Below are 23544 nucleotides of genomic sequence, written 5' to 3'. Positions count from 1 at the left end.
AGAATAATAAATATTGACACCACCACTGATGGCCTTGGCTGGACACAGTTACTTGGCCTGATAGCAGCATAAGCAGTATGGCTCAATGGCAGTAGTTGAAACACCTTCTCAAGCCATTTCATCAATCTTGACATTTCAGCTATATATGCTAATTCAGCTCCCTTACCACTGCTGGCACACTGTAAACTAATGTACCCAATATTATAAAGTAAAACAAAAACCTATTTGCTAGATCCTCTTGAAGCCAATGAATTGGTCAAAGAGCAATCGGGGCAATTCCAGAAACAACTATATCCAAACAGCCACATACCAAACCAAAATGGAAGGTGACCCACATGGCACCAGCATCTGACTTTCATTTTACATAGATGAAATCTAAACAACAGTTATTGATACATGGACCACAGATTTACTTTTTATTCTTGCGAAATTAAATGTTGAGTCAAGTTTAATAGTGTGAACATTAATATGTCATTTTTAATTAGTGTAAAAGACAGCAAGTGTTGCATGCAGATTACACCAGTATGTACACAATACAGCTGCTTCAGGCATAAAGAATTGTAGGACAGGAAACAGACTTCAATTCAGTATAAAAAAAACATTTAAATGGAAGCAAAGTCAGTAGTTCAAACGATAAACTTCATATTTAATTAAAATTCATGACCATGTAAACCACTGGTTTGCACCGAACCTGATTAAACAAAACACTTTTGCTTTGGGAACAAATTGAGTCAAAATTGATTGGAGATACTGGAACTGTATAAGTTTTTTTTTAAAGAGCTAAAACAACTTCAACAAAGAGTTCATGTTTGAGCTGTGTGGGTTAAATGAAATATCCTCAGCCATGCTGTCTGTAAATAAACAAACAGAACTCAAATATATATAGCATTCAGTTCAGAAAGTTTAGGATTATTGCAATGATCGCTGATATTTTGATGATAATCTCCAGAGTTGTGATCTGGATGAAATAACCATGCCATTTGCACGTTTACAATTCCAAAAATGCATTAGGATATATTTATTTCTTAAAGACAAAATGCTTCTTAAATAAGCTGAATACTATAATGAAAATCACAAAGAATCCTTGACCTACACCAGGATGGCTGTTAATGCACTTCAGGATTATAAAACGTGCTGGAAGGAGCTCTTGGATTAGTTCTTCAATTCACCAACGAGTGTCAAACATCTTCCTTTTGGGTTACAAAGACTGTTTTTCAGAAGCTTTCATCATCACTCATATCCCATATCTGAAAATAGAAAATGGAAATTTACCTCAACTGTTAAGGAAAAAAGTAATTATTCAGCCTTTGTATTGAGATCCAAAGCTAAGAACAACTGAAAGAGGCCCATCCAGTACATCCTTCCATAGAAATCCATAGTACCCCATCCCAGTATTTCTCTTGAATAACACCTACCAGGAATTTGTATTTTACTGGCTTGTCTTGCAGTCAAGATTTAACTCGAACTTGCTCTCCAGAATAATCTTCTCCAGTCCACTTACAGTCCACTTCTCCAGTCCCTGCATACCTTGCATTCATTTCTCTTCAGGACTGAAGACTCAGCATTTTTGCTAATCTTTTCTCACACCTTAGTCCTCTGACATTAGGGATCAGCTTTTCAACCTTTTTTGCATCACTTCAAGGCTCTGGATATTTTTCTTATGGCCAGTGAGCAGAACTACAAGGCAAAGAATGTTGGAAAAACTCAGCAGGTCTGACAGCATTTGTGCAGAGAAAGACAGAGCTAACATTGTGTTCATATGACTCTTCTTCAGAGCTAAAGGGAAGTAGAAATGTGGTGAAATATATATTGTTTAAGGGAAGTGAAGCAGGTGAAGCTGGATAGAAGGATAGCAATAGGTGGAGGCAAAGAAGAGATTGCAAAATATGTCATAAACAAAAGGTAAAAGGGTTGTTAATAGTGGTGGTACTGGCTAAAGGAGGTGCTAATGGTGACATTAAGTGCTTTTCCAGCATTTTCTGTTTTTGTTTCAGATTTCCAGCATCTGCAGTATTTTGCCTTTATCTTAGAACTAAAAGGCATTTGAGGCACAAGCTGATCAGAGCATTGTTTGGCTTCAGCAATAACTGCCTCAGAGCTTACCCTATTATTTAGCAATGCAACCCAACATTATGCTTCTTTCTGACTGCTAACACGCAATGGTCAGACACTTGTGTCACTGTTCTTGCAATGTGCAATAATTTACATTTCTCTGTATTGAATTTAAATCTACCATAGTTCTGTTCATTTGCAAATTCATCCAGGTCCTTGTGTGGTTCCTCGGCTTTCATGAAAATTCTCCCTCTGTTTAGTCTCATTTCCAAATTTAACTAGCATGCTTTGTCTCTTTAGTTCAAGGTCTCTAGCTCTTAGTACCAAATGAGAAACATTTTTCCCTTGTTTATTGCTTTGGCTTTGTTACTGAATTAAGAAAGAGTATTTTACAGCACTTACAAATTGGCACAAAGTCAACATTTTTTTTGCAAAAAATATCAATTGAATACAAATAACTGTACACAAATGTATTCATTCCTTACCCTGAAAGAGTTGAGACAGATTGAAATGACATCTGTGAGCAGATCAGTCAAATAATGTTCAAACCAAGAAACAAATTAGCTTACAATTCTGGATGAACAAATTATTCAGTTTGCTTTCTGTCAAGAGTCAAAATTAGTGAAGAAATCTACGGCAGTTTTCAAATAGAGCAATATAAATGAGCATCATTCCAACCCAAACAAAGAAGAAAAGTTCAAATAAGGGATTAATATAAGGCGTGTTTTGCCTTTTGAAAAAGAGGAAAATGCTGATGAAGACAGAATGTTCGAATATGGTGCATCCATATGGCGAGCTGATGTCATCACCTATGTGAATGTTCAATTTGTACTTCATGGAATCTCAGAATTGTTACAACATGGAAGAAGGCCATTTAAGCCCATCGTGCCTGCACCAGTTCTCCAAATGAGCAATTCATTTAGTGCCATTCTCCCACCTTCTCTCTGTAACCTTGCACATTCTTCCTTTCAGGTAACAGTCTAATTCACTTTTGGATACTTCAACTGAACTTGCCTCCACCTCACCACTGGGCAGTGCATTCTAGACCTCAACTGCTCGCTATGTGAAAGTTTTTCATATTTCGCTTTTGCTTCTTTTGCCAATTACTTTAAATTTGTGCCCTCTCGTTCTCGATCCTTTCACAAGTGGGAACAGTTTCTCCCTATCTTCTCTGTTCAGACCCCTCACAATTTTGTATACCTCTAATAATTCTGCTTTCAGTCTTCTTTTCTCCAAGGAAAACAGTCCCAACTTCTCCAATCTATCTTCATAACTGAAGTACTTCATTCCTGGAGCCATTCTCATGATTCTTTTCCACACTCTCTCCAATGTCTTCACGTCCTCCCTAAAATATGGCACCCAGAATCTGGCGCAATACTCCGGCTGAGGCCAAACTAGTGTCTTGTGCAAGTTCAATATAACCTCCTTGCTCTTGCATTCTATGACCCTATTAATGAAGCCTTTGGTTATTTATTAAGTATGTTCCTAACCTGTCCGGCTACCTTCAATGACTTATGCACATAAACATACAGGACCCACCTCTCCTGCATGTACCTTAGAGTTGTACCCTTTATTTTATATTGTCTCTGTGCATTCTTCCTACCAAGATGAATCACATTACATTTCTTTGCATCAAATTTCATCTGGCATAACTCCGCCCATTCCATCAACCTGTTTATGTCCTTTCGAAGTTCTATTCTCCTCACAGTTTACAATCCTTCCAAGTTTCATATCAATTTGCAAATTTGGCCCTATACAGCAAGGTCTAGGTCATTAATATACCTCAGGAAAAGCAGGGATCCCAACACTGACCCCTGGGAAACTCCACTACAAACCTTCCTCAGCTGGAAGAACATGCATCACCTACTGCTGTTTCCTGTTACTTAGCCAATTTCCTATACATATTGTTGCTGTCCCTTTTATTCCACGACCTATAACCTTGCTCACAAGTCTGTTGTGCAGCACTGTATCAAATTTCTTTTGGAAGTCCATGTACGCCACATCAACAGCATTGCCCTCATTAATCCTCTCTGTAACCTCTTCAAAAAACTCCAGCAAGTTAGTTAAACATGATTTTCCCTAAGAAATCCATGCTGGCTTTCCTTAATTAACCTGCATTTGTCCATGTGACTCTTAATTTTGTCCTGAATTATTGTTTCTACAAGTTTCCCCACCAGTTGAAGAACAATTGGACAGATTCAACCAAAAAATAGCAGCAGTGATTAACTAATGCTTCATAATGATTTGGTAGATTTTGATAGATATGGGTAAATATGATTTTAAAACTGCCTTCAGGAAGGTCCAACGTATAAAAGTCTCTTTGTCTCATGTCAGTGGTCTGGCCATCACACAACATTGACCAGATCCATCTAAACTTTTAATGAGTCAGCTAGTCTTCTTTGTTGCTGCCACAGTCTGCAGTCAGAAACTAAAAGGACCATTTATACTGCAGGCCAGATTGTGGGAGAGAAGACCAAAAACAACACTCTTGAATTTCTCTTGAAGGTGCATCACAAGCCTCTTTTTGAGCGAGCGGCAAAGTGCATTCTGAGGGGAGATTCATGCGGAGAGCAGCTGGAGCCAAATGGCCATCATATATGTACAGCAAAATTGGACTGTGACATCATCTACAGGCTGGGGTGCACACATGATGACTTCATGATTTAATATCATGATGGAGAAGTGCCTGTAAAGATCAGCAGCAGCTGCTATAACCCAAGAAAAACAGCCCCTCTTGCTTATATTAGTTCCGTTACTAGCTGGCTGCCAGCTTTAGAAGGACAGGCTATAGTAGCCATGGGTCCCAAGAATAAATTAAAAGTTACTACATAATTTGCTTGCAGTGTCGGCAATTTTTCAAATGCTAATGCATCCAAAGGATACCTTCTTCATTTGTGGACTGATTTTATTATTGTTTTCCAAGCATGTATATTCAGTAACACATTTCTTGTCACTTCTGTGAGTTATCTTACAGTAAAGAAATCCAATATCATGAGCTTACAAGTAAACTTTTGGTGACATGTTATTTTCCATATTTCAAGTTAGACAGGGAAACATGGTGCATCCCACAATGATCATCAGTATGACATATCTTGGCTAAGGAGTAATTGTTATTCCACACATCATCCTGACTTGGAACTATATCGCCGTTACTTCACTGTCACTGAGTCAAAATTTTGGAACTCCCTCCCTAATAGCACTGCGGGTGTACCTATACCACATGGACAGCAGTGGTTCAAGACAGTGGCTCACTACCAATTTCACAAGGACAAATAAGGATGGATAATAAAAATGCTGGCCTAGCCAACGACGTCAATGTCCGTGACAGTATAAAAAAACAAGTTCATAGGGAAATGGTGGTGCCATGGTAATGTCACTGGACTAGTAACCCAGAGACCCAGGCTAATGCTCTGGGGACATGGGTTCAAATCCCACCACAGCAGCTATGGAATTTGAATTCAGTTAATAAATCTGGAATATAAAGCTAGTCTCAGTGATGGTGACCATGAAACTATTATCGATTGCCATAAAAACCCACCTGATGCATTAATTCCCTTTAGGGAAGGAAATGTGCCACCCTTATCTGGGCAAGGCTTCATCTACAGAAATGTGGCTGACTCTTAACTGCCCTCTGAAATAGCCTAGCAAGCCACTCGGTTTAAAGGCAATTAGGGATGGGTAACAAATGCTGGACTTGCCAATGCCGCCCAGGTTAAGTTCATAGGAGAAAGGGCTGAAACAGGAGTTGTGTGTTAGGAGAAAGCCTGAATCATAACACTTAATTTTATGTGCACATGTAGCTTGTACTGGTGGGATTAACAAAAGCAGCAAAAGTTAATTCCTTTGAACCAACATTAATCCAACTTTTTTGCTCAGGGTGCAGTGTTGGTAGTGGAGAAAGAACATTTTGGACTTTAAAATCAGGAGCAGACTTAAGGAAGTGTAGTCTGCATGCTGTGTACAGTTGCTGGCTGTGTACTGGTGCATGGCTGTCAGTAACATTACTCAAAATATTCTGAGCTGTTACAGAAACCAAAGCGACTGCAAGATAACAAAGAGCCTTTAAAATCTGGAGTTATCGAAAATCTGTTCAATCTATTTTTAAAGTGTCATTTCTATGATACTTATGAAACGAACTAACCATTTCCAATAAAACAATGGCCATGTATTTGGTATCAAGCAAACAGCAGTTATTACCAAAGGCATAAAACATTCTGTGGTTATTCCAGACAAGCCTTTTAAGCAACATCAATAATCTATGGTTATTTTACATTTTAAGACCTGCAAATGTTTTGAAATGAGCCTGGCAGCAAGCTCTTTAGAAGATAAACAGTTGTTGGATGAAGGGTAGAGTAAGGCTCAACAGATGCAGGTGGCATCAAAGCAGCCTAGACTTAAGGAAAATAATTAACTCTTTTGTTTGAGAACGCACCTGGGGACACACACTTTGTTTTGCTGCAGGTAATGACAGGAGAGAGTTCAATGAGATTTGTAATTCAGGAACATTGCTGCTGATAATGAAGACATGACCCGTACACACACAAATCGGAATAGCAGCACACAGCTGCCATTAGCTTTGAAGATACTAAGACTTTGTTTTGATATGTTGTTATTCCAGATGAAATATCTAGTGATCTCAAGAATAAAAATGCTGGTAGTTTCGGAACCAAAATTTAACTTATTTTGATCTACACATGTTACTGAACTTTCCGCTGGATTTCATAAGACAATGATTGTCATTTTATGGCATGTAGATGCACAGAAACAATAGAGCTGTTAGTTGTATGATTGAAGCTGAAGCTCTCTCAGTGTATCCCAAATAAAGTCAAGGGCTTTGATGAGATGGAAGACTTAGAACAACAGGATCCGCTTGCATGTATATTGCACTTTAGTGTAGAAAAATGCACCAAGGTATGAACAAAATGACCACTGAACCAAAGGAGAAGAGATTAAGAGAGGTAACCAAAAGGTTGAAATAGAGACTGAGGTGATTTTTGCAATAACAAGGATATGGGTTAAAAAATGAACCCGGGGTGCAATAGGGTGTTGAGGTTGCGAACAATCCACTTCATCCTGGGACTATTGCCAGAAAGACTGATGGAGTTGGTGGTAAGGGTTGAAGGCAACAGCTTCTCTCTTCTCAATGCTTAGTTCAAGGAAATTATTATTCATAAAACTGGACGTTAGACAAACAATCTGAAAGCACAGGAGGCAGTGAAAAGAGTCGAGAGGTGGTGGAGAAGTAAATTTGGAAGTCATCAGCATGTGTGTGAAAGCTGACCCCATGACTTTGGATAATGTTGCCAAGGTCTATGGCTGTAAATAAGAAAGTCAAATAAGAGGTCAAGAGCGGATTCTTTGGAGGACTCTGAAGGTAAGTATGCGGGTGTGAGAAGAGGTGCCATTGCTCAAAATTCATTGGTTATGCCTGAGTAAATAAGAGTGAAATCAAACAAGGACAGTTTCATGGAACTGGAAAATGGATAAGTGGCACTGGGAAAGATGGTGGAGTTGATGTGTCGAAAGATACAGAGCAGTCAAAGAAGAGGAAGGATAAAGCATCAAGATCACAGTTACAGGGAATGTCATTAATTGACTTTGGTTAGGACTATTTTAATGCTGTTTGAGAAGCAGGAGTTTGATTTGATTTATTCAACAGGGAATTGCAAGGGAGGTGAACATGGATTTGGAAGGCAACATACCCAAGGATCATGGAGGAAAGGAAGGTTGGAGATGGTGCTGTAGTTAATGGCAAGTAGGGCCAAGGATAGGTTGTTTTGAGGATGGTAGTTCTGAAAGGTAGAGGCAGTCCTGAGGAGAGGAAATCATTTACAATACTAGTTAAAATTGGGGCCAATACTGGAAGCTGGATGGCTGGAAGGTTAATGGAAATTGGAAGTAGCAGGAGGTAGGTGTCATAATGAGAAGCTTGAGAAAGCAGAGAGGAGATAGAAGGAAAACGTAGAATGAGACAAGGGTTCCGTGTTAGGTGGGGACTGGACTTGGGAAGGGTGTGGTTTGATTTAGTGGCCAATCTCAAACAACAAATAGATGATGAATGGATGGTCGCTCTGTTGCGGACAAAAATAAAAAAGTAAAGTGGTTCAAAACAGATAAATTTATAGGGTTAGACAGCACTTGTTGCACAGTACGAGGTAAGAGAGGCACTGAATCAGTATTAAGGAATCAATGGATGTTGGAGGGCTAGTATTTGCTCAGAACAAATGGCCAGCTAAAATGCTGATAGTTAATTAAGCTCAAAGCTGTAGGGATTTTGGATTAACTTGAGGAATAGATAAGAAATTGGCTGAAGGGTAGGAATCAATGAGCTAAATTAGAGTTGGCAGAAGTGATGGGGTGGGTACTGAGTGGGGAACCTTAGGGGTTGTTGCAACCACTTGTCTAATTTGCAAAAATTATATGGATTGAAAAATTCAGAAGCCCAAGGCAAAGTGGTCCACTTTACAGATGACACCAACTTGGGAGGGTAAGTGGAATCAAAGAGGCAGTTCAGAAACTGCAGAATGGATTGAGAAAAATATATAAGTGGATAGACTAATGGCAAATGAAATTTTACATAGTGTGTAAAGTACTGCACATACGAAGAAATAGTTGACAAGACACATATGCTGATCATTGACCCAATCAATGTAGAGCAGCAATCAACAAAGCTAATGGAACTACATGGTTACTATCAGAGAAGATAGTGATCAAACTTTTATGGTGTTCTGGTCAAATTGTACCTCGAATACTGCATCCAGTTTTGATTGCCAAGAAACAAGGGAAATATTCAAGCTCCTGGAGGCAGTGCAAAGAGGAACCAAGAGGCTGATCTCTAATATCAGGTGCTTTGGGTTATGAATAATGACTCAAGAAATTTAGCAAGTTTCAGCCTAGTAAGGAGGCATCTGAGAAGTATATATGATTGTTAAGAGGATAGAACAAATAAACTCAGAATATTACTTTTAATTAATTTGTAGGTAGAACAAGTGGACACACATTCAAACTAGTAAAAATGCTTTTAGGGCTGATGTCTGAAAATTCTTCACCAAAGTGTCTAGCAATAGACTTCCAGATAAAATAGTGATGATTGAACCCTTGGAATAATAGGGGAATGAATGGATAAATTAAGATGGTCTGAATGTTCTTCCTCATTTCTGATTATCCTGGTAAACTGGTGATAAACCTGAGGCATTATATGCACCCTTTATAGGCTGCACAACCTCATGATTGACTACTCCAAACATATTTATGAAAATTCCAACATGCTCCCCAACTGAAGAACAAAGAAAACAAAGACAATATGACATATTGGAAGATAAATAGATAGCATGGTTAGAGTGCTTGGCAATGAAATATGATACGCTTGTGTAGGATAGAGAATAACAACAGATTAAAGCAGCCATTTGAAACAGCGTTTCATGAAAAAAATGGATGTTTAATTTCTGCACAAATCCAAGGTCTGGATTACAGAGACTATTCAAATAATTTTGAACCCTGTTATTTTCATTGAAATCAAAATACCCAATACAATCAGTGCATAGCTATTTCATTTCCATTTATTGAACTAAGTTCATAGCCAGATTCTTCACATTTCCAAATCAGAGTTTGGACTGAGGTCAGATGCACGATGTCAGCAACACTGGCTTGGGACAACTTGCCCACTGATCTTCTCTACCTCTTCAGGTAGAAGGACTCATCTTCACTCAACACCAAGCTCGGAGACCCAGTCCAATACAGAAGTCATTATGTACAGAATAGGAAGCATGGAGTCCCCATCAACCCATAAAGTATAAGGTCAACCAATTTGCTATACTTTATGTTTCTCTCATATGCCATTCCTCTTTCATGTTTAAGTAAAATGAAGAAAATAGCATACTATATGGCTGGAATGAGATGCCCTGCATTTCTCCCTCCCTGCTAATGCTGTTTGGCCCAGCAAAGGACATTGAAGGTTAAAAATGTAAATATTCAGTGCAACTGTACAAATAATTGTAAGTGATAAAATAATTACAATGCCCCTGCATAAGAGAGAGAACAATCTCACCATTTGGAAGATGGAAAAGATTATTATTATTGGTTGCATGTTTCTATTTGTTTGTCCTATAATTAGAAAATCCTGAGATACATGTGTTTTAAGAGCAGGGTTTTCTGTACAACTAGGTCTATAAATTGGGATTACTGAGGGCTGTTTGGACTTGCCTCAGTAGGATTACAGTGTTTATAAATCTGTGTTGGATGATCTTCAATGTAACCATTATGTAGACCTTCTGAAAATACATAATAATGCCTTCTGAAAATAAGTAATAATGCAATATGGCTCTCTGATTATAGGCCACTTTTATGTTTTGGAATAATGCGATATTTAAGTGCAAGGAAAGGTAGGTGTTATGCATCTCAGTTGCCATAAAGTATTAAAATCTAACAATAGGATCTGACCCTTTGATGTTAAGAATGTGGATCATACAAATGATCTCATAGGGGTGAAGTTGATCTTGGAAGGTAGCACAAAACAGGCAATAGTAAATTGGCAACTAGTTTTTCACTTCAACAGAAACATAACTGGGTGTAGTCTAAAATGTATTGCCGATTCACTATTGTCTGTATTCTGTCACTGGTAAGGCTGAATTTCCCCAGCCCTGTGTCTTTTCTCAACTGCTGTTTCAAAACCTTCAGCTACACAGACTTAGTTTTGCTATTTTTACATTAAGTCACTAACTATGTGTACACGTGTGTGTGTGTGTGTATATGTATGTGTGGGCATGTGCTTACCTGACTTTTGTCCATTACAATTTCTAGGCCATTAGATTGCAACAATGACTGGGAATCCTGGCTAAACTCCCCTCCCTATTCAAGGGCAATAAAGTTGACTGCAACACCTTAAACTATTGATTCAGCTGAAATCAAATAATGATTCCGTGAACTCAGTGCTGCCTGGGGCTCAAAGCTGGGCTTCTGGTACATATGGCTTATCAATAAAATAGATGGTACCGTTGTTCACTGAGCCATAAAGAAACATTTTATTTCATTTTTATTTGTATGTTTAACAGTATGCTCACTTCAGGTGAAAGGCCTGCTATGTAGCTAAGAATCTTGGTACTTATGGTCTCCATAGCCAGTGCTGCTTAGCTTCTCTGATTTTTTGTGAGCACCTGAAAACAAAATGTGAATTAGCATCGAGAAGGAAGGTAAGTATCAAGGAATTTAGTTCTGCTTGGTGGCAAGTTCTGTAATCCCACTGGCATGTCTAAAATATTGATAGCCATTATAGCAGATGGATTCAACTTCAAATCTTTCCACAGTTTCATTGCTCTCTATCACTTTCCTCCTTGCTACCATGACTTCTTCCAGTGTTCTATCCCCCACAACATCCAATTAATTGATGTCTCACACCCTCTAGCCCAACATTATTGACTGCTCCTATAACCACTATGGAACATGTCCCCTAGGACTTCCTAGTTCAATCTCCCATCCCAGCCCTTCAATAGCCTCTTGATAACCCTACCTTTCAACCATACTTTTACTGTTGTTGATCCTCTTCCCTTCCTCCCTTCTGTTTGGCATTCCCATACTAGTCAACATCCTATAATATTCTCCAAGTTGTCTCTTTGTATATAACGAATGCTATATAAACATGAGTGGTTGGTTGTGGGCTGTTAGCTTTTCAGGTCTAGAGACCAAGTTAGGCTATATAACCAAGGAATAAAGCTAATTATCTACCACTACTGCCACCCAAGTGAACATGGGAGAAACATATTTCTACTGGAACTACTTAAATTAGACTTCAATGTCAAAGAGAACCAGTGCTTTTGTTTCTAAGCCAAATACCTGAAAAGGAGAGAAACCCTTATATTGTAGTCTCAAAGCCTGGCAATCGAGGAATGTACATATTTATCTGTTATAGAGTACATACCCTCCCTGCAGGGGCCTATTCTACTCACCCAAGTCTAGGGAACTCAGGCACATGTTGATAGAGCTAAAGTTTAGGGACTCCCAGTGTGCAAATGCAGGTTGTTGGAGTTTAACAAGATAAAGCCATGCAGCTTAACAATACAGAATACTGGTAAGCTTTCTGTCGCTTGTCCAACTAGGATCACCCATTTTCTGGGCCTTTGATTTGCAGAGTTATCTGGAACACAATAGGAAGCCTACTAGCCCTTAGCAACCACAACCTGTCCAGGTTCCAATAGTGAGCAAATGTGGATGGTTAATCATCAGCAATGGCATACGGACTCAGGCTATAGAGCCTGCCACTGTAGGTTGATCCTGAACTTCGATTGTCAGATGTGCCATCTTGTAGTCACCTCAGCCCCAAAGATACCCTCTTTTACTCTCTAACCCTGCTCCCGTCCCCACAGGAATAAGCACTGATTGGTCACTGAATTGCTTTTGAGAGCAGGTTCTTGACCTTTCTAGATGGGCAACAGGCTTTTTTTCCCTTTATTCTTTCATGGGATGTGGGCATCACTAGCAAGGCCAGCATTTGTTACCCACCCTTAATTACCCTCAATTTGAATGGTTTGCTAGGCCATTTCAGATGGCAGTTAAGAGTCAACCACATTGCTATGGATGTGGAGTCACATGTAGGCCAGACCAGGTAAGGATGGCAGATTTCCTTCCCTAAAGGACATTAGGTTACAGAAACTCCTCACAAGTGACATAATTCACCATATGATCTACCAAAGCAAAATGAATTGTAAAAAAATAGCAGAATGAAATCATGACATTGTCACAATAGTTCCAACCACAATATGAACACACATTATACCTTCATTTTCTGTTTCTATTTCAGATTTCCAGCATCCTCAGTATTTTGTCTTTTTACTTCCTGGTTTGCTGTAAGAATTTTTCAATCTGATTGGCTGCTCAGCTTGTTTGATGACTTCACGGTTTCTGGATGCCAGAAGTGCCCTTTGGTTGGCGCCAGAATGAAACTGATGAGCTCACTAGGTCTTTGTGGGCAGCTTTCTTTTGAGGTCACTGACCCTTTACCACTGACTACAAAATCCTGACCAATAATATCACATTAGTTTTCATTCTATTCATTCTGAGGCATGGAATCCAGAACAAAAAGCATCTTGTTGTTATGCTATCCCGAGTTCCTCAGGGTAGTATCCTCGACCCAACCATCTTCAGCTGCTTCATCAATGACCTTCCTTCCATCATATGGGGGTCAGAAGTGGGGATGTTCACACAATGTTCAGCACCATTCACCGCTCCTCAGATACTGAAGCAGTCCATGTCCAAATGCAGTAAGAACTGGACAATATCCAGGATTGGGCTGACAAGTGGCAAGTAACATTCATGCACCCAAAGTGCCAGGCAATGACCATCTCCAATAAGAGAGAATCTAACCATCACTCCATGATATTCAATGGCATTACCATCGCTGTGAATCCCTAACTATCAGCATTCTGGGGGTTACCATTGACCAGAAATTGAACTGGACTAGCCATAAAAACACAGTGGCTGCAACAGCAGGTCAGAGACTAGGAATCCTGAGGTGAGTAACTCACCTTCTGACTCCCCAAAGCCTGCCCACCATCAACAAGGCACAAGTCAGGAGTGTGATGGAATACTCTCCACTTGCCTGGATGAATGCAGCTCCAATAACACTCAAGAAGCTTGACATAATCCAGGACTTGACTGGCACCCCATCCACAATTATTCACTCCCTCCATCACTGACGCACAGTACAAGCAGTGTGCACCATCTACAAGATGCACTGCAGGAACTCACCAAGCCTCCTTAGTCAGCACCTTCCAAACCCACGGCCTCTACCACTTAGAAGGACAAGGGCAGCAGATACATGGGAATGCCACCACCTGGAAGTTCTCCTCCAAGCCACTCACTATCCTGACTTGGGACTATATTGCTGTTACTTTACTGTACCTGGGTCAAAATCCTGGAACTCCCTCCCTAACAGCACTGTGGGTGTTCCTATGCCACAGGGACTGCAGCGGTTCAAGAAGGCAGCTCACCACCATCTTGTCAAGGGCAATTAAGGATGTGCAATAAATACTGATCTAGCCAGTGATGCCCACATTCCATGAACGAATGAAAGAAATCTAGAGCTTGATAGAAATCAGAAGCAAGGACCATTTTATTTGTTCAAGCATGCAAATGGTTAATATTTCATTCTGGAACTGAACTTCAGCTAATTTTAGAACCATTTGTTTCTTTTCTAAGCAAGCATATTAGGTGAAAATGCTGCACCTTTTCCCGGATTGATTCAACGTCCATGCACATGCTCTTTAATTGGGGTGACAAGTTACTAGTGCAAGCATTTGTAAACTTTCCCCCCTCCAGTCCCAGGTTAACTGAAGCCAAGCAGGACTACCAAGCCATGCAAGTTTATTTTTACAAGCATGTATGTTACCAACTACTCTATTTCAATTTGTGTTGAAGGGGAATTCAATTGTTTTTACTCACATGTCCTTCGGTACCATTCAGTTCAACTAGTTATTCTGGTAACTTAGATGAACTGAGCAAACTCATTAAAATTAACATGAACACATCCAGTCATGGGCAGGCAGGAGGAGGGGGAGAGGCAGTGTTTCTCCTTCGAAAATAAAACGGTCTAAACTAACTCTTAACATTAAGAGGTGCCACCATCTGACCTACTGTATCTTGGTGAGCTTGTCCTGGGAATTCATGGATTAGAAGCTATGGCAATGTCTTAGCATTTCAGAAATAATTCTTCACTGTTTAGTCTCATCCAATTCCAGTCCTGATAGCTCAAATAAGGAATTGTGAAAACTCAGTTAATGTATCGCAATCCTCCATTAATAAGGTAACAAAACCATTCCACTGCTATTTAAGATAAAAGCAAAATACTGCGGATGCTGGAAGTCTGAAATAAAAACAGAAAATGCTGGAAAAACTCAGCAGGTCTGACAGCATCTGTGGAGAGAGAAACAGAGTTACCGTTTCGAGTCTATATGAGTCTGCTCTGAAGAAGGGTCACATGGGCTCGAAGCGTTGACTTTGTTTTTCTCTCTCCACAGATGCTGTCAGGCCTGCTGAGTTTTTCCAGCATTTTCTGTTTTCGTTCCACAACTATTTAAACTGCGTGGGGTTTAAAAACTTGTCAGAGTTAATTTTTACTGACCATGCAAATAATTCACGGGTAGAATTTTCCCCCGTCCGGTTTTTCCCCGGTTGTGCAGGGGGCGGGTGTGGACCTGATCGGCGCCCCCGATCGGGTCTGCACTGCCATTTTATATGGGCGGGCCAATTAAGGACGGGCCAATTAAGGCCCACCCAATGTGACGCGCACCTGGAAGTGCCGTGCACTCCCTGTGCAGGCTGGGGGGGGGCTTCCCTGAGTCGGGAATGTCGCTGGCGAAAGAGCGCAGAGGTGCCTCTGGGAGATAAGTTTTAAGTTTTAAAAGGTTAATAAAGTGGAGAAATAAGTTTTATGACATGTCCTCTTCCGTGAAACTGCCACAAGCTGGGACATGTGCATTAATTTTAATAAAAATTGACTGAAAATTTAAAATCATTCATGAAACCTCATCCTGCCTGTGGATGAGGTTCCATGAAAAATGCGAAGGCCGCCTGGGCTCTTTGAGGTTGCCCTTAAGGTTAAACAGGCAGCTCAGGTATTTGCTCAGTTGCCTTTTTAAATGGCCTTAACAGGCCTTTGACAATTTGGCGGGCGCACAGCCGACTCGGCTGCTCTCCTGCCGAACTGAAAATCTAACTGATGCGTGGTGACATTGGGACCCATGCCTGACATCACCCCACATCATTTTACGCCTCAGCGAGCGGGCCCCGCCTCTGCTTGCCGAGCTGAAGATTCAGGCCCATGTAGCATTAACTGATCATGATGATAGGATCTAAAGCATTTCTTGTCAAATCAATTGTATTACACTAGATGATACAGGCAAAACATTTCCATGCCCCTATCATTACATTCTTAAAATAATTTACATAACATTTTCTTTTAGTTGGAGCATGGTATCATTTGACTGGTTTATAAGATAGCACACAGCATACTGAATAAGCTTCCACCATTACAATGGCCACAACATCAATTTAGGCCTGCTTTACAATCATCAATTTCTTCTGCAGCAATGTGTTTTTTAAACAAATTTATCCTTCCATTTCTTAAGAAACCGGTCCTTGGTGCATTATAATTTCAGATCAAGCTTGAGCATCTTGCCCAAGTGACCATAGGCAGGTTAAAAATCAAAAATAGCCCTTGCCTGAATATCTGCATGTGTTCACTTTCCCTCCAGTCAGTCAGTGACCAGATGCAGAAAACCTGGCTATTTTCCTTGCCTTTAGCCCAGGGGCACTAAAGTCAATTGAAATGCCCTGCATGCACTACTGGTCCAGCTCAGCGCAACCACCTCAGGCCCCATTCAGTAGATGTAATATTTTAAAATTGAGGTCAGTACGTCAATGAAAAAAAGTCACTGATCATTTCAGGAGGATGACAATGAGAGCAGATACATCTCTCTACACCGGTTGCTTTGAGTTGACGTGTAAAGAGCAAACTTCATCAACCTACATTTAAATTGTACCCACTAATGCTGTTCCTTTGAAATGCGCTGATAATTGCCTATGTATATTGTGCAACCTTCCCCACCCCCCTCCATGAAGTATGGTAGGTACCGACATTGTATTCCATGAAATGCATTTTATACAAAAATGAGACTAACCATGAGCTCCCCCAGCTTCAAAAATATTTTAAGTCGTAGTAGCTTTCTGCTCAACATTTGCCCTTTGGGCATTGTCATCCGCTGGATGGTTTCCCAAAAGGCACGCACAAACCTTCATGAAACACTGTATGGGAACTGACTGCAAGGATTTCAATCAAATGAGTGTTTTTGGACCTGAGCCAAGAGGAAATATATTCTTCACCTGTCGCTGCAAATTGAAAGATTGCATTGTTCCCACTAGTAATAGGTGTAATAAACTTTGACAATTAAACAGAATGATTATTCAAATATTGCAACTTGAGAGCTCTGTGAAAGTGTTTTGAATATATAGGTCTGCCAGCATATAGTATAGTGGGCGAAATAGTTTTGCCATGAAATATTAAAAAGGGCAGTGATATACCTGAAACACTATTATATTATGATAGTGGGGAAAAAGGAAACACAAATGTAATTCACATGGCAACAGACTTTAAAAATTGCCTCAATGCTGCACTGGTGACATATTGACAGTTTGCCTTTTATATTGGTCTTGCAATCTTTTCTCTACTTTATCTCATATTCATCAATTTGCACCAATGTCTTTATGTAAGAAAACCTCAGTGCAAAGATTGCTAATTTCACCTTTATTTGGTTGCACCAGCTAAAAGTTAAAATATTGTGCAGACGAATGTTTGTATAATTGAATGTTTCGATTATTCCTCACTTACCCACCTCCCATTCTTTTTAAACTTCCCTAAACCTCAAGCAAAAGCAAAACCAGTAACCTATGCCATGGCCCATGTCAAAAATAAATTTACGCCAATTACAGAATTCACCCAATTCATCTGAGAACATCAGTGGTTCGCTGGGAAGTCTGACTTATTCTCCCACTTGGTAGGTTATTAGGGGTGGGTCAAAGGTTATTGGGGATTGGTGGAATGTGGAGTTGAATTCACAATCAAATCAGCTATGATCTCACTGAATGACGGAGCAGGATCAAGGGGCTGAATGGCCTGTTCCTGCTCCTAATTCGAAGTATGTTCTTATGTATGTATGATAGTGCCTGGCTACAACACTCCATTGTACCCCCACTAGATTAAGATGAGTTTGGTTTGCAAATGTTAATATTAAACCCATGTTATGACACAATGGGCTGTAACTTCTTCAGACTGGCAGTCAGCGTCAGATTGCCACTCAGTGCCCACTTACCTTTGCCAAATTCCTTCCGTGCCTGTCTCGCCCGACTTTCCAACTCAGGCTGGACGAGATCCAGGCAGTGCAGCTGTCTCTGAAGTCCAGTGTCGAAGTCCAGCACCGTCGAATTGAAGATGACACACCCCCTTTATTTACAGCACTATCTGCCGTAAAGCAGGTAGGTTTAAAGGTCCCATTGAAATCGATAGGCCAGGGAGAAGGTAAGTGCCTAAAGTAAATGAAAAGGGTTTGGTGGGGGAGGGCAGGGGGGTGTTTGGAGGTTGGGTGGGGGTCGAACAACGGGGGTTGTGTTGTGGGGGGGGTGGTGTTGGACATCATGGGTGGGGCTGGGGTTGATCAGATATCAGGAGGGGGGTGGAGTGGGTTGGACATTCTGGGGGTTTGGGGTTGGAAATTTGGGGAGCTGGAATTTTGGGGTGTGGAGGTTGGACATGTGGGGGTTGGGGGCTCGGTCGGGGGGGTGGGGTAAGAGTTGGGCCCGAACGGGGTATGGCCGGGGTGGGGGTGGGGGGGGGGGCGCTTATTGAGTGAGGAATCCCATGCGGGTGGGGGGAATCCCATGGGGGGAGGATACCATGTGGGAGGGTGGTTAGTCAAGGGTAGGCGAGTCCAGCTGAGGGTGATGGGGAAGATTGGTCAGGGCCATTACAATAGTTACCCAGCAGTTAGAAGAGGTTTTAATTCTTCTAACCTTTTCTGGGTAACTATTGCTATAACCCTGAGGGAACCCTCCAAAGTTTGCAATTTAAACTGCATTTTCGGATGGTTACCAGTACATGGCAATTGTCCAGAGGAAGTGTGCACTTCTGGACAATTGCCATGCAAACCTTTACCTGGGAACTGGGGTAACCCCCAAATTCGACCCATGGGACATTGGAGGTTACGGCCCAATATTTTTGGGATAAGTCACTGTAGTGAGCCAGACGGGCCTAAATTTTTTCGGTTAGAGATCTTTTTTATTAAATCAATGCAATGAGGAATATTCCTGTTTCACAGCTCAGACTTGACATTTTGAACTTGTGGAATTTAGGGCACCATTAAAAAAAAGACTTACATTTATACATCACCTTTCACAATCTCAGGACATAGCAAAACACTTTGCAATGGCTATATTAGAAGTGTAGTCACTATTACAATGTAGAAAATGTGGCTGCCTTTTAACACATAGCAAGCTCCCACAATGAGACAATGGCATAAATGAGCAAATCATCGTTAGGTCATCATCCAGGGATTAACATTGTCCATGACATTGGAAAAACTCCACTGTTCTTTGTGGCATATTGTCATGGGATCTTTACGGTCCACCTGAGGGGCCACACAGGACCATGATTTAACATCTCACTTGAAAGACAATGCCTGTGACAGTGTAGCATTCCATTAGTACTACACTGGATTGTCAGCCTAGATTAGGTATTCAAATCTCTGCAGTGGAACTTGATCCAACAACTTTCTGCCTTCAGAATGCTATCACTGAGCCATGGTAACTGTGTGCTACAGCTCAGAACACAGGTACCTGGGCCAGCATTCCCTACAGTATTTTAATTTCTTAATTTGTTCTTGGGATGTGAGCATCACCAGCTAGATCAGCATTTAATGCCCGTCCCTGATTGCCCTTGAGGCAGTGGAGAGTCACCTTCTTGCATTGCTACAGTTCATGTGGTGTAGGTACGCTCACAGTGCTGTTAGGAAGGCAGTTCCAGAATTTTAACACAGTGACAGAGAAGCTAGGATGGTGTTCAGTGGTAGTGTTCCAATATGTCTGCTGTCCTTGTTCTTCTATTGGTAGAGATCGTGGGTTTGGAAGGTGCTGTCGAAGGCGAGTTGCTGCAGTGCATTGTGTGGATGATTCACAATGCTGCCACTGTGCATAGAGGTGAAAGGAGTGAATATTGAAGGTGGTGGATGGATTCCGATCCAGCGATCTGTTTGTCCTGGATGGGCTTGAGTGTTGTTGGAGCTGCACTCGTCCAAGCAAGTGGAGGGTATTCCATCACACTCCTGACTTGTAGATAGTGGACAGACTTTGGGGAATCAGGAGGTGAATTACTCGCCGCAAAATTCCCCAACTTCTGACCTGCTCTTGTAGCCACAGTATTTATATGGCTGGTCCACTTAAGTTTCTGGTCAATGGTAACCTCAGGATGCTAATGACAGGAGATACAACAATGGTAGTGATGTTGAATGTCCAGTACAAATGGTTAGATTCTCTCTTGTCAGACATGGTCACCGCCTAGCGCTTGTGTAGCGCGTTACTTGCTACTTATCAGCCCAAGCCTGAACGCTGTCCAGATCTTGCTGCGTATGGACACAGACTACTTCAGTATCTGAGGCGTTGTGAATAGTCCTGAATACTGTGCAATAATCAGTGAACATCCCCAATTCTGACCTTATGATGGAGGGAGGTCACTGATGAAGCAGCTGAAAATGGTTGGATTTAGGGCACTACCCTGAGAAACTCCTGCAGCGTTTTACTGGAACTGAGATGATTGGCCTCCAACAACCACAATCATCTTCCTATGTACTAGGCATGGCTTCAGCCAGTGGAGAGATTTTCCCGATTCCCATAGACTTCAATTTTGGCAGGGTTCCATGATGCTAGACATGGTCAAATGCTCCCTTGAGATCAAGGGCAGTCACTCTCACCACACCTCTGGGATTTAGTTCTTTTGTCCATGTTTGGACAAGTTGACCTCAAGGCTTTTGGCCTAAAAAAATGTAATTTTTCATATACTTCATATAAAAGTCGACCCTAGATTTTCAGCGATTAAACAGTGTCGTGATTACTAATTATTTATTGGTAATTACTACGGTTCATTAATTTCAAGGCATGCACTAGGACCACCAGATTTTCCCCAGCCAATTTTAGCAGTAATTGCCCAGCCAATCGACAAGGTTAATGTGCACCACATTACTTATCACGATACCTTCAAAAATAAATAAGTACACATCTCAATTTAAACTGGAGAAAAAAGTGGCAGAATGGGTTAATGAGCACCGGCAAAATGGTAGAGCCATCCAGCTCTACCTCCTCAGAGAAGTGAAGAACGATGGTATTCGAGAAATCAAGGCCAGTGTTGGCTGGTGCACAGGATTCATGAAAAGGCATCTCCATAACAAAAAAACATTTCACAATGTTTGCCATCTGAATTCGATGATAAACTCAGTAAATTCCAGCAGTTTGTCATCTGACACCGAGGGAAGAATGCTTATCGACTGGCCTGCATTGGAAAAACAGACGAAACACTGGTGAACTTCAACATGCCAGTAAACAAGATCCTTAGTCAATGAGGTTGATGAAAAATCCATCCTTGTAAAGATGTATGGCCATGAGGGGGTATGGTTCACAGTGGTTCCATCTTGAATGGAGGTTGGCACAAAATTAAAGCCGATGGTGACACTCGAGTGAAAATCTCTCCCTGAAGGAAAATTTCAGAAAGGTGTTGTCGTCCATGTTCACGAGAGGGCTGCAAACATGAAGGTGTATGTAAGAAATAGATCAAAGAAGTGTGGAATTTGATACCAGGAGGATTACATAAAGAAAACAGTTTGCTTGCCTGGGACATGTTAAATACATGTTAAATAGGGGGAGGCGATGGTGTAGTGGTATTGTTGCTGGACTAGTAACTCAGAGACCCAGGGTAATGCAGATGGAGGAATTTGAATTCAATAAAAATCTGGAATTAAAAGTCTAACGATGACCATTGTCGATTGTTGTAAAAATCCATCTGGTTCTTTAATGTCCTGTAGGAAAGGAAATCGGTCATCCTTACCTGTTCTGGCCTACACAGATGCATCTGCGACAGGCAGGTATGTTTTAAAGTATGTTTTTCACTCTTATTGGTTCCCTCACCACCTGCTGCAGACCCAGCCTAGTCAAGAGAGTCTGGTTGGCTCTTCCATGCCTCTGAACTAGCAAGCACTCAGTTGTAAAAAACTGCTACAAAGTCACAAAAAAGGAATGAAACCGGACAGACCGCCCAGCACCAGAAATGACAACGGCAATCATAGCCCTGTCAACCCTGCAAAGTCCTCCTTATTAATATCGGGGGGCTAGTGCCAAAATTGGGAGAGCTGTCTCACAGACTAGTCAAGCAACAGCCTGACATAGTCGTCCTCATGGAATCATACCTTACATAATATCGCAGACTCTACCATCACCATCCCTGAGTATGTCCTGTCCCACCGACAAGGCAGGCCCAGCAGAGGGTGTGGCACAGTTGGGAGGGAATTGCCTCAACATCGACTCCGGACCCCATGAAGTCTCATGGCGTCAGGTCAAACATGGACAAGGAAACCTTCTGCTAACGCCCTCCCTCAGCTGATGGATCAGTGCTTCTCCATGTTGAACACCATTTGGAGGAAGCACTGAGGGTGGCAAAGGTGCAGAATGGACTCTGGGTGGGGGACTTCAATGTTCATCACCAAGAGTGGCTCGGTAGCACCACTACTGACTGAGCTGGCTGAGTCCCAAAGGACATAGCTGCTAGACTGGGTCTGCGGCAGATGGTGAGGGAACCAACAAGTTCAACATACTTGACCTCATCCTCACCAACCTGCATGCTGCAGATGCATCTGTCCACAATAGTATCAGTAGGAGTGACCACTGCAAAGTCGTTGTGGAGATGAAGTCCCACCTCCATCGTGTTGTGTGGCACTACCACCATGCTAAATGGGATAGATTTCAAACAGATCTAGCAACTCAAGACTGGGCATCCATGAGGTGCTGTGGGCCTTCAGCAGCAGCAGAATTGTACTTGAACACAATCTGTAACCTCATGGCCAGGCATGTCCCTCACTCTACCATTACCATCAAGCCAGGGGATCAACCCTGGTTCAATGAAGAGTGCAGGAGGGCATGCCAGGACCATCAAACTGAGGTATCAACCTGGTGAAGTTATAACTCAGGACTACTTGTGTGCCAAGCAGCATAAGCAGCAAGTGATAGACAGAGCTAAGTGATCCCACAACCAACGGATCAGATCTAAGCTTTACAGTCTTGCCACATCCAGTCATGAATGGTGGTGGACAATTAAACAACTCACTGGAGGAGAAGGCTCCACAAATATCCCCTTCCTCAATGATGGAGGAGCCCAGCACATCAGTGCAAAAGATAAGGCTGAAGCAGTTGCTACAATCTTCAGCCAGAAGTGCCAAGTGGATGATCCAACTCAGCCTCCTCCGGAGGTCCCCAGCATCACAGATGCCAATCTTCAGGCAATTCGATTCACTTCATGTGATATTAAGAAACGGCTGGAGGCCCTGGGTACTGCAAAGGCTATGGGCTCTGACAATATTCTGGCAATAGTACTGAAGACTTGTGCTCCAGAACTTGCTGTGCACCTAGCCAAGCTGTTCCAACAGTGGCATCTACCAGAATATGTTGAAAATTGCCCAGGTATGTCCTGTACACAAAAAGCAGGACAAATCAAACCCGGCCAATTATTGCCCCATCAGTCTATCATGCATTTTCAGTAAAGTCATGGAAGGGGTCTTCAACAGTGCTATCAAGCAGCACTTGCTAAGCAATAACCTGCTCACTGATGCCCAGTTTGGGTTTCGCCAGGGCCACTCAACTCTTGACCTCATTACAGCATTGGTTCAAACATAGACAAAAGAGCTGAACTCCTGA

The 23544-nt window shown here is 41.6% G+C and overlaps 1 protein-coding gene across 4 annotated transcripts in view; it reads right to left on the bottom strand.

Moving 5' to 3' along the window:
* Positions 1–447: 447 nt before the first annotated feature.
* Positions 448–23544, bottom strand: part of atg7 (ATG7 autophagy related 7 homolog (S. cerevisiae)) — a 136650-nt gene continuing 113553 nt past the window's right edge. For all 4 annotated transcript variants that reach the window (XR_005943560.1, XM_041191926.1, XM_041191925.1 and 1 more), the window contains one exon: positions 448–1247. Coding sequence is in view for 2 of the 4 variants with exons in the window: in XM_041191925.1 (XP_041047859.1) it covers positions 1215–1247 (33 nt within the window). In the remaining 2 variants the exon portion in view is untranslated. The remainder of the gene's footprint in view (positions 1248–23544) is intronic.

This window comes from Carcharodon carcharias, chromosome 7 (assembly GCF_017639515.1).
Source record: "Carcharodon carcharias isolate sCarCar2 chromosome 7, sCarCar2.pri, whole genome shotgun sequence".
NCBI classification, from domain to species: Eukaryota; Metazoa; Chordata; class Chondrichthyes; order Lamniformes; family Lamnidae; genus Carcharodon; species Carcharodon carcharias.
Note: the sequence above shows the minus strand (reverse complement) of the source record. Positions and strands in the feature narration are given on the sequence as shown.